Source organism: Perognathus longimembris, chromosome 21 (genome assembly GCF_023159225.1).
Source record: "Perognathus longimembris pacificus isolate PPM17 chromosome 21, ASM2315922v1, whole genome shotgun sequence".
Lineage (NCBI taxonomy): Eukaryota > Metazoa > Chordata > Mammalia > Rodentia > Heteromyidae > Perognathus > Perognathus longimembris.
In genome coordinates, this window is record NC_063181.1 from 34,699,557 (window position 1) to 34,711,953 (window position 12,397).

The following is a 12,397-nucleotide window of genomic DNA, read 5'->3' on the forward strand; positions in this document are numbered from 1 at the left end:
AATAAAGGCAATAGCACCATATCACGACAAATGCTAATAACAAAAGGAATAACATTTCAACTATTTATGAGAAACCTTGTTTGCTTTTCCCCTCCTATCTACTTAGGTTGCATGTATAGTATAAAAATCTTTGCTTACCAAGCTCATCGTTATAGGACCACCAACTGGGAGTATTTCCCAGATATGTTGAACTTTTGCTTATTATGTTAGCAGAGTAATATGTAGATGGAAATGACTTAATTAAAGATGAAGTCTATAGAGTAGTGGTTTGGTTTATTTTGTAATATAGAATATAAAGAAATATTTTAAGCAACTCATACAATGATGTCCCTATTCTTAAATTAAGAGATAAGGAAGATCACCTATTTCAATCTACTTGACTTCACCTAGATATTCCATCTCTTACCATAATCACCATTTTTTTTTTTTTTAGCAGTACTGGGGTGCTTGCTAGGTAGGTGTTGTATATCACTTAGTCATACTCCAGCTTTTTTTTGCTTTAGTTATTTTTCAGGTAAGTGTTCACCCCCACCTCTCCCTCAGGCTCAGCCTCAGAATGAGATCCTCCTTCCTACAGCCTCGGGTGTAGCTGGGATGACAGATGTGTACCAACACAATCAGCTGTTGATAGAGATAGGGTCTTAGTAACTTTTGCTCAGGCTGCCCTTTAACTACAATCCTCCCCATCTCCACCTCCTGAGTAGCTGACATAGCAAGCATGAACCCTTGTATGTGGCCTGTAATAAATACCTACTATGTGTCATATATACGTAGGCATAGTAACGAATAAATCGGCTGTCAGTTCCGATCAGCATGTCTTCCATGCAGAGAAATTTTAAATGTAGCTCAAGCCCTAGCTAGTTCATATTCTATTCAAGGAAAACAGAAGAGTAAAGTTTCCTTACAGTGTTTACAATATATTTATTTATTACATAAGATCCTGTGGGATAAGATAGCCTTTGTCTCTACCAAAACAGAATAGGCTTCCTGATGAACAACCAAGCAGTGGGCACAAAAATGGCATGCTCCCATTTTTATTTTCCTTGTGCAGGTTCACCATCCCAGGAGACGTCTCATCGGCCGCAGGTTAGGAACTCATGGAGAGTACGAGTGGGTTTAGTTTTAGGTTGGAGTCAATACAGCACCTTCTTTCGGGATGTTTTGTTTCCCATTTCCTTTCACATTTTCACCTAGCTGTTTTTCGCCTGGCTCTGCTTGAGGAGATTCAGAAACCTGGCTCGAACTCGGCTCCAAAGGGTAGACTTGTGGACAGAACATGTGGAGTGGTTTCTCTTCCATCAGGTCAGTAGTTGCAGAGCGATCTAAATCTAGCGGCGTTTCCGGTGTCAGTGGTGCTACATTGATAATTTCATATGAAGGAGGTATTTTAGAAACATCACCATCTTTTTTGTCACAATCAGTGCTGAAGGGAATGGCACAGAACACTAAGTCTGAGGGCATCAGCTTAAACTGGATCGATGGCCGGGTAATCACAAACCTGCAAGGAAAGCCAGACATGCATTCTGAGCACATGCAGCTTGGACAGCGCAAATACAGGCTATGACTGAGCAGAAGACATCAGTGTCCTAAGCCAAAAAGGAAATGCTTTTGTTTGGCTTCCTACCACTGTTTCTGACTAATAACAATCTCTAGCACACCACAATAGAGGTCATAGAGCGGAAATTAGATGTCCTTCCATTCCTGGCTCCAAAGTCAACCATGTCTGACCTTAGACAGGACATGCTATTTTGCCTCTCTGGGCCTTTCTGTCATCTTCATATTAATAGAAGAAAAAGACGTTTGGTTTTGACTTGTTTAATTTCCTTTTACTTATTTGGTGGTACTGGGATTTGAACTTAGGGCCTTGTACTTAATAGGTAAGTGCTCTGCAACATGAGCCGTGCTTCAAGTCCCCTTTTGCTTCCATTATTTTTCTGATAAGGTTTTATGTTTCTGCCCAGGGCCAGCCTCAAATTGTGATCCTCCTCGCCATAGGCTCCAACATAACTGTAATCACAGAAACATGCCACCATATTCAGATTGTGGGTCAATGAGGTCTAGCTAGGATTTTGTCTGGACTGGCTTCGAACCACAGTCTCTCTTATTTTCATTTCCTAAGAATCTGGGATTATAGGCATGAATCCTATGCCTATATAAACGGGTTGATTTTTAATGGCCTTTCTGACTTCAGGTTTATCTGCTTTTCATGTGAATTACACTAATGATTTAGGTCCACCTTAATCTAATGCTTATGCTACCAAATTCCACACTGAATATAGTCTGGCCAATGAATGAACAAATATTTTTTTAAGTTCTACTTGAATTTGGTAAGGAAACAGTCAATGTCACATAATATGGAAGACAACGAGAGCCTGGGCCTCCATGGGAAGACTCAGTAAGGAAGTGAGATGCCGCTGATGGATTTCAGGTTATATAGTAATCTTCAATGTGTGAGTCAACTAGTAACAATAATCATATTTAGAGCAGGATAACTGCATGTGACACCCATCCTGCCCTTCATTGCTGAAGCTCCACTGTCCCCTCCTCTCCCAAACAGATTGCAAAGTGTGGCTGACCTTCCTTCACTGGATAATCGACCCGTTATGATCTTTCCACTGAGTCCTTTATAATTCCTATTCTGTTTTAAACTATATTTACCATAACCACATATTTCCTTTAATGCAGTAAGACTTGTCTGAGAGGGAGAGGAAGAAAGAAAGAGAGAGAGAAAGACAGAGAGACAGAGACACAGAGAGACACACAGAGAGAATGAGCATACCATTTTATAACAAAAACATTTATGCTTGCCAGAGCTGCTTTCAGAACAATCTCTCTTCCCCTGCTGTCTGTGAGGTGAACTCTGTAAAGTCATATAGACTCACCGTTGTTCTCTACAGAGCTCATTTGTGTAGGTCTTTGCCACTTGCTCTATGCTTTCTTTCAAACTCCAGCATCACCAACATCTTTTATGCCTCAAGTGTCTATGTGCTTTGCCTCTTCAACATCTCAATCCATTTCTCTGACTTCCTGTTTCCCCAGTGATCTTCATCTCCAAAACTTCCCCATCCTACCTCAAATATTTTCAGCTTCCATGAATCATTGGCCAACTACAACTTTCCTTCAGTCTTTTTTACTCTCTCTAAATATGACTCCTCTTCACCAGGATCTCAGTCCTTGTCCTGTTGTGTTACAGCCTAGTGTTGTTTCACAAACTCTCTGGGAACCTCCTTTTGATGTCTCACCACAGTTAATCAAAACTTTTCCATCTTCTCAGCTCTCTATATTGCTGGTTCCATATCCTTTCTCCAGAGTGTTATGTGCTGAGCAATCTTAGTGCTAACTAAAATAGCCACTAAATACACCTCACTCAGAATTATATGTCTTAGCGTGTTACTGTTTCCTTTTATTAGTAGAGATTGGGCTTTCTTTTTTTGAGACTACTCTACCTCAAGTAATTTGGTATCCATGTCTTTTTTCCTGAAATGGATTCCATCAATATATTTCCACACTACCATTTTTAATTTCTCCTATGCTGGCTGCTATTACCACTGTAAGAATCTTGCTTTGGACTTACACAATTGTGTTGTCTCTAAATTGTGTCCTCTTACACCCTCCACATACATATCTTGTTCCCCCTACAGATGGTCAAATGATGTCTTTTTAATAAAGTTGAAATCTAGGCAAATGGGATCCATGATTTATAAGCGTAGCTACAAAGGAGCACCCAGTAAATCTGTTCTCAGTGATATCAGCAGAATACAAGTAATTCATTCAGCTTTAGAAAGTTGCATGGACATGAATAAGAGAGAAAAAAGAACTCTTATTTAAAGCCATGGTTTCAATTCTACTGTTAATGGGACCCTAGTTGTAATATTAGGATCCACTGCTACTAAGACCCATTCTGTCTTTTTCTTATATCAATATCTATATCCCCAGCATCTTTCATGCAGTTGTCAGCTCTGAGCTGTAGGTTTCTCTTCCACACTGACTAAAGTAGCTTTGGTTCTTATATTTGGATTCGAGGCTAGCACTTTCCAGGCCAGCATACTCCCCTTCTGTGTTCTGGGTTGTTCTCTTCATCATCTATCATGCGGTATAAGCCAATACATAGGATTCCAAATTGGTCTAATGAGCCACAAAACAGCTGTCCAAAGGTTCTTCTTGGCTGGGGAAAGAAGAGAAAGCTCTGTTAGGCACTTTATTAAAGCAAAAGACCCACTTACCTGAGTGTTATTTCCATTCTTTGCAGATGTCTAAAAGTCCTGAGGGCATATTCTAGCATATTTATGTGTCAGTGTCAAAGTAGCTACCTAAGTGTGGTTATGGAACTCTTTACCCTAGCATTGCTTTTTATCATTCCGATTCTTTCAGGAGCTCTGTTGGGTGTGGTGTTGCCGATTTTTGTGTTGTCTTACTATAATTTCTGTTTAGTAAAATCATCAATAACTAGCGACGGGCAACAGGATACAAAGTTCAGTTTTGGAGGCATTGAATGGGTTGGGAATCTACATGACTTCCAAGGAGTCATCTTCTTATCGAACTCTGACACCGACACAGTCTCCAGCTCTCTTCCTGGCCATATACTCAGGCTGTGGTCAGCAAGGCCACGGCAGGTGGAAAGGTCAGATAGGCTCAGAAAAATCAAAAGTGAATGGTGTGCTAAGTGTGCCAGTTCCTTAGGAGAGCAGGCAAGAGAGGACAAAAACATATGTGGAGAAAGGAAAGGAGTAAGGCCAAGCTGCTGTGGCCTCTCATAACAACAGATGGTCAGCAGCAGTGTCCTGGGCTTAGCTTCCCTGGATTGTCAATCACAGGAGACAATCAGAAGCCCAGGGCCAAAAAAGGACAAAGACCACACTATAGTGTGGATCCTTCCTGATGTTTGCACCTAGTATTCAAATGCATAGTACACAGGGAGTGGCTTTTTTGGTAACACAGATGGAGACATACTGGGCTGAGCAGACCTCTTTAGCATTTCACAAACTGAGTCTAGGTCACTGAGTTCTGAGACTGTGTAATTTATTTAAAAAAAATCATGACTTATTTCTTACAATTCTGGAAAAGACCTGGGATGTCTGGGAAATCCATGGTGAAGAGGCCCGCATGAGCAAGGGCCTTCTTGCTGAATGAAGGAGGTGGAAAAGCAGGAGTACGTGTGTGCAAGGAAGAAGGAATGGGGGCTGAACTTGTCCTTTCATGAGAAACCGCCTTCCGTGGTAACTGAGCCACCTCTGCAATAATGACTTTCATGCCTAGATGGCTTAAAAATCCTTAACGATCTCATCAACATCGTTGTATTAGAAGATGAATTTCCAATACATGAAGTCTGGAGACACGTTTGCACTATAGTAGCATCGGAAGCCTGATTTTATAGGCATCATAATTGAATTGTTTATCTGGAAGATGGAGAGGGAAGACTGCTTTATTTACATTTGGACCACTGAAAACTAAGCTTAACATGTGAAAAATGTATTATGAATTGTAAAATATTCTTTGGAAATAAGAGTGTATGTTTGTTTTTTGTTTTTTTTTTTTTTGGCCAGTCCTGGGCCTTGGACTCAGGGCCTGAGCACTGTCCCTGGCTTCTTCTCGCTCAAGGCTAGCACTCTGCCACTTGAGCCACAGCGCCGCTTCTGGCCGTTTTCTGTATATATGGTGCTGGGGAATCGAACCTAGGGCCTCGTGTATCCAAGGCAGGCACTCTTGCCACTAGGCTATATCCCCAGCCCCAAGAGTGTATGTTTTTTTTTTTTTTTTTTTGCCAGTCCTGGGCCTTGGACTCAGGGCCTGAGCACTGTCCCTGGCTTCTTCCCGCTCAAGGCTAGCACTCTGCCACTTGAGCCACAGCGCCGCTTCTGGCCGTTTTCTCTATATGTGGTGCTGGGGAATCGAACCTAGGGCCTCGTGTATCCGAGGCAGGCACTCTTGCCACTAGGCCATATCCCCAGCCCCAAGAGTGTATGTTTTTAACCAATTATTAACTATTTCTGTACTGTAGATCATCTATGAATCCCAACATCTGTGAAATTTGGAGAGTTAAGGAAGTGAGAAAATGTAATATAGTATGAGTCGACTCACTTGAATGTCTGATAATATGGTTTGGTCTAAAGATAGAAGACCCATCTTACACCGCATCCTCCCAGACAAGAAAGTAGTATTCTCAGGTATCCCAGAAAACTTCTCCTTGTCCAAATGTTGTTCCAGCTGGAAGCTTATCCCTCCTGTCACCAACATGTGAAGTAATTCCAGGACATGATAGTTGTAGAAGGCCTGAGGGATAAGAACAAGGACAAGCCACATACAAGGTTACAGGAGCCGACCCATGAATGGTGCAGATGTCTGACGGAGTTGGCATCACTGAAATGAACCTGCTGGGGCAGATCAACACCTCCAAATATCATCATCAAACAAACTGCTAGTTGGTGATTTGGGTAGATCTGCTGGCTAAGTAAAGTAGGTTTCTGTTCATGCAGCACTTACACTGAGAGGGAAAAGATACTAGACATTGATAATTACACCAAGGACTCCTCTCTTCCACAAGTGACCAGAGGTGTAATGTCAAACTACAAATATCCAAAGAACCATGAATATTTAGTAACGTTCACTCTGGAAGTTCCTTGGGGGATACTGATCTTACTGTCCTATAGTCTTGAGTGTTTTCGATGTGGATGTAGTTAACATTCCTTTGGATTGTGACTTATTTGAGGACAGGTAGTAACTTATGTCTTAATGATATTTGAATTTTCTCTAGCTCATTATGTACATTAGCAATTGTATGTGCTAAATAAACACATGGGCAGGGTTTTAGAATCCTAAAATCCAAACAAAAGCAGAGGATGATACAGGCCAGTTGGTTTTGAGACAAAGTTGCGTCTGAATAATCATTTTGGAAAGCTCCCTTTCTGAGAATTTCTACAGCACAGACTCAGCACTAAGGCACATAGAAAATCATTGTAACATAATATCTAGTGGGTTTTTTCAAGTATATCGAATATATATATATATATATATATACTGTTCATACACTAATAGGTATTACTTTGTTATTGTTTTAGAATTTTTTTTACCATTCTTTTCTCTAAAATTCAGAGACTTGTCTTCTGTTAAACACCTTTTTTTTTTTGTGTACTGAGGCTTGATCTTAGGCCTTGTGATCTCACTGGGCATTTTGCTTAAGACTGGTGCCTTAATATGTGACCCACTTTTGTGGGACTTGTCTTCTGAAGCCATGATTATGATGATGACGACGGTAGTAGTGGTAATAAAAGAGGAGGAGGAGGAGGAGGAGGAAGAGGAGGAGGAGGAGGAGGAAGAGGAGGAGGAGGGGGAGGAGGAGGAGGAGGAGGAGGAGGAGGCGGCGGCAATGGCGGTGGCTTCTAGCTATGTTACCCAGGTTGATCTTGAGCTCCTGAAATCAAGTAATCTTTCTAGTTCCATGCAATGCTTCATGCAATCAAAGGCCGGATTATTCAAGGGATCTTGTCAAGTTTTCTTTCTTTTTTTTTCCTCTCCTTTACAATCTTTTGTTCACAATAATTACAGATTCTCCAGAATCACAAATCAGATCATCGTCTACATCCTCAAGCTAATGTTGAACCAGGCTAAAACACCAAGCCTAGATCCTTCCGACATCCTGAAAAGCCTTCACAGTATGGTCCGGCTTCCTGTTTTGGACTTATCTTCATGGCCTCTTCTCTGAAATGCACAGCTCTAAATCGGGAGCTGCTGGAACCACATCTGTACTCTTTCATGCCTTTATTCTCAAAAATCTGCATTATCTCTCCTCAACCTGGACCTCCTCATCAAATGAGCTCTTCCTCTCTTGATGATCTCATGGTCACTGGCTTTCCCCAAGCTTCATTCTTCTGATTTTTGTAGTTCTGTGTATGTTGTAAGTCTGAGTTTGAATACCGGATTCTCACATCCAACATGAATGCCTTTGGGCAACTAATGTATTTTTGTTCTCAGCATGTCTTATGATCTTTAAAGTTAGCCTATTAACATCCACCGTCTAACATCGTTTATAGGATTCCATCACTTCTGTTCCATCCATCTCTATATTCTATTTTTCCCCTTTGTTATTGGTTCTTATGTGTCTGGGTTGTCTGGAGATACTTTAATGAGTATAGACATCCAGAATCCCAGACCTCCTGGATCAGAATTTATGGCCTAGGGCATCCCAGGTGGTTCTTTCATGGGTGGGCCTTAGGACAAATGGAGCAATCATTTAAAAGTACATGTTCCACCAGCTGCTGTCAGCTCAGGCCTATAATTTTAGCTACTAGGAAACTGAGATCTAAGAATTATGGTTTGAATCTAGCCAGGGCAGAAAAATATTTGAGATTCTTCTCTTCAAATAATCAGTAAAAAGACCAAATCTGAGGTGTAGCTTAAGGGTTAGAGCACCAGCTATGAGGGAAAAAAAAGTCAAGCTTGAGGCCTTGAGTTCAAGCCCTGATATTGATCCCTCCTCCTCACCTACAAAAAAGTTAATGATTTTCAGAGGACAGAGTCTGTCTACTTTATAGTTATGTGCTCTTGAGTACATTCAACAAGGCAGGTGTTTTCTTTACTAATCAACAGCACATGACTTTTAACTAATAAACAAATATTTCTAGTAAAATGTAAGGGTGACTGGGACCAGCTGACCTAAGAAATTATGTACTTCATGTGTATTAAGAGAAAAATAAATATAATTTTATGATATTTTCCAGATTAAAAATGACTGTTTCCTCCTGACATTTTTCCTTTGTCCCGCCTCACAACAAAATCTAGCTTGTGGGATTGATACCCTGACATCTGGGATGGGATGGAGGCTGCAAATCCAGGCAGAGCCACAATCCATTTAGGGATATGTGGCCGTAATATAGAGTAAGCTAATATAATGCTGATAGAATAATTCCCCACTGATTAAAGGAAAGGTGTACATTTTAGGTTATCCTCCTGAACATGTCTGTAAGAAAACCTGCTTTACATATTTAACTGAGAAGCTTAGCTTTCAAATATACCATTTCTTAAGTTTTGACATCAAAAGGATTGTGATTCTATATTAGGGGAAATAATTGGATTTGTAAGTCACCCATCTTCTGTAAGTTCATATCATTCTTCTGCTGGATTTTTCTTGCATATTGACCCTTCTGGACTTCTTTTTTAATGCACTTTTCTTGTTCTTTTTCTTTTCCTCCTTTTACATACTGTCTTCCTCTTTGCTAACCATTTTCCTTTCTTACTTTCTTTTGTTCCTGCTCAAGAAAGTCTGCAAATTCAAATATGCTTGAAATGTTTCCAGCCTCCTAAACTAAATTCATGTTTCCAATCGAATAGAATGTGGACTTTCAGTGTGAGAAAACGTTACAACCCTAAGTGTTCAAACTTTCAGCTTCAAAGAACCATAAGGTTTCTCTCAAAATTTTAAATACTACTTAAAAATATTAACATCCTAGCTACTGGTTTTGTTTTTCCTTTTAATCTCAAGAATCTCAAAAAGCCCCCAAATCAAATATCCTTTGGGAGATAATTCCAGGTCACAGGAAGATTGTATGTAAATGAATTCATGTGGCTGGAGAACAGTAACCGACCAGTGCACTACCTCAGGAACATCATGTAATTTCTGCAGGCCTCAGTTTTCTCCCAAGGAAAGGAAATGCTAAGCTGATATCTCTTTCTGAAACTGTTTTGTTGTAAACCCAAAGAGATTGTACAGAATGCTTGGCCATATGTTAACCTTTGTAGTGTTGAAATAATAAAGAATTCACAATCATTAGAATTGTATTTTAGAGGCATATTTTCCCAGACACAGTGGTAGGAGCTTGAGTAGCTTTCTAGGGCATATTGAAGTCAATCTAATGTTAACTGAGATTGGAGATTTGGAAGAAAAACCAATTACATTTCATTGGGGGAAAATTCATGCTTTTATTAGGGGATAGAACTTAGAAAAATAATGTGAAAGTCTCAGGCAAGGCCTCTGTATTTCTAAGTGAGGATGAATTGACAGCACAGTATTTGGGGCTTCAGCACCTCTCCTATACCTGCACATTCTTCCTTGGAGTTTATTAGGAGGGGACTTTAAGGGAGAGATGAAGAGGCACTGAGAAGTATTGAGTACCCATGGGAAGGAAGGGGGTGCTTAAATATTACATGGGAAATAACTGTTCAACCAGATTGAAGTCAAGACTTATTATTCTCATGCTGTTTCAGACCCTCTTGAAGTCTGAGCCATTTTTCCCTTGAGAGGTCTATCCCAAGGCAGAAACATTAGTTTTGCCATCCTGTTAGTGCAGGCATCAGCCAAATGAGCATTAACACCTGTTTCCAACAATGGGGATCTGATATCTTGGTACATTATGATGGGTAGTAGGTTGCAAGAATCAGACTGAACAATCATCTTTGGGGAGGGATGAATGCTAAAAGACAAACATGCAAAATGGGGCACAATGACTGACTCTTACCCCACATGGACTTTTTGATTGAATTTGGAAAACTGTTTTGGGTAGTTCTAATCTTAATACTAGGAACCGTTCTTCCAATGAGATCTTATACAGCTGCCTTACATGTGACACAGATAAATGTAGAGCTGCTCTGATCTCTAAGCAATTTGAGAAATGGATTCCTTTAAGCAAAACAGGAGAATCACTGCATTGGAGATGCAGGTTCCTGGAGAGAAAGTTGGTTGTGGTAGTGAGGCATGATTCTGGAAACAACAGTTATCAAAATAAACTTATTATTTGCAATTTACCCACTTAGGTCTCAATGTTTTCATCTACAAATACATCTAATAATAGCATTCTCCTACCTGGATTTACAGGAGAATTTAATAAGGTAATGTAGGCAAGAGGATTAGAAAAGTCCTTGGTATGAGCTGAGCGTTTGAAAGATATTACAGTTCTTTCTGTGGCAGGGATTGGTGGGGTAGGGTAAGTTGTCTAGAGGTCTGTTTGGGGAAGACTTGGAACTGTGAACTAGGGGAGGAGAACTAAGGTCATCAGTGACATCTGCCAATGGTGTATCAGAGGGAAGAGAGCCAGGAGTCTGTAACTGCCAGCTGACCTCAGTGGGGAGAAAGAGGTCCTTGCCTTCCTCCAAATCCTTAGCCAGGAGATGCTCCCACATGTATGGGGAACAAAATAGAATGTTCAAGAACATTATGAAGCTACGTCCACGACTTTCTGGTAGAAGGTGACAAATGTTTTCTTCCTTTGTGATGCCATTTACATGTGTCTAGATAAGATCATATGGTACGTTGAGGGGAGAAGTCAATGGAATTGAAGGCTCAGTGTCAATTCCTGTCTGGCCTCTTCGTTTCTAAGCCTGTGACATGCTAGGAAGTCACTGTGCCCTTACAAGGGCAAGGTGAATGAGTAGCATCAGGGGATGAGGGAAAGTGACGAGAACAACAGTACTCAGATTATCCTCAGTGATCTAGTTCAGCTCATCATTTCAGTAGTACTACAGTTTTTCATTCTGCTACACCACACATTATTTAAGATTCCATAGCTACAACAAATAGATGTATAGCGATTCAAAATCTTAGTCCTTTTACTCTGAGGCTCTATTGCGGACCCATACCAGGAGTTCTTAAGGGATAACATGTGATGCAATGTATTCTGTTGCTTCATGAACTACCCACCTTTCTGAGGTCACACTAATGTGGCTTATTCTCTTTCCCATCGACTTCACCATCGGCTTCAGAAGACATCTGACAATTTATGTAACTATGGTTTGTTTACTAGCACCAGGCCAGTGAGTGGAACCCATTGACAGAATATTTGGAGGGATCTTGGAAGAGAAGTGGCCCTCAGACAGCCCAAGGTCAAAGTCACACTCACATGGTGAGGGAAAGGAAGCATCATTGGGCTCAGGTACCAACACTTGGCTCAAGACTCTCAACTGTCAACTTTGTGTTTCCTATGCATACTTGTGCTATATATTTACTTGTTTTTATTTTTATTCTTCGGACCTTTCTCTATCTACCCTGCCTGCACTGGTCTCACTGTAACAGCATCGTCACCACCAGAAACCTGTTTTGGAAACACAAGCTCTATGCTGCAGTGCCCAGAAGTGGAATCTTAGTTTGTATATGCAGATACAACATCCTTCAACTTCCCAGCCTCCAGAACCAAGAACCAAACAAACTTCTGTAGTTATATATTACCTAGTCCCTGATATTTTAGTATAGTGGTTTTAAATGCGCCAAGAATCTGCTCTTCTGACCAACTCTAAATAGAATCTGTGGCTTGACGCCTGCCTCTGTGGCCCAGTGAAGTAGGGGAGTTTAATTAAGTCTCCAGTTTAATTTAAGGCATGAAGCTGTCTGCCACCTACAAGTCTTTGAAGAGAATTGGGAGCTTAAACTCATCTAAAATGTCTCCCACAGACGGGTCAAGTTCATTGAAAGTCA

The 12,397-nt window shown here is 40.7% G+C and overlaps 1 protein-coding gene across 1 annotated transcript in view; it reads right to left on the bottom strand.

Annotated features, from left to right (window-relative positions):
- Positions 1-1,122: 1,122 nt before the first annotated feature.
- Positions 1,123-12,397, bottom strand: part of Kcnu1 (potassium calcium-activated channel subfamily U member 1) — a 132,134-nt gene continuing 120,859 nt past the window's right edge. Inside the window, exons 28-30 of the mRNA XM_048330530.1 lie at positions 6,079-6,270; positions 4,032-4,165; positions 1,123-1,498 (exon numbers count right to left, since the gene is read on the bottom strand). Of these exons, the coding sequence (XP_048186487.1) occupies positions 1,123-1,498; positions 4,032-4,165; positions 6,079-6,270 (702 nt within the window). The remainder of the gene's footprint in view (positions 1,499-4,031; positions 4,166-6,078; positions 6,271-12,397) is intronic.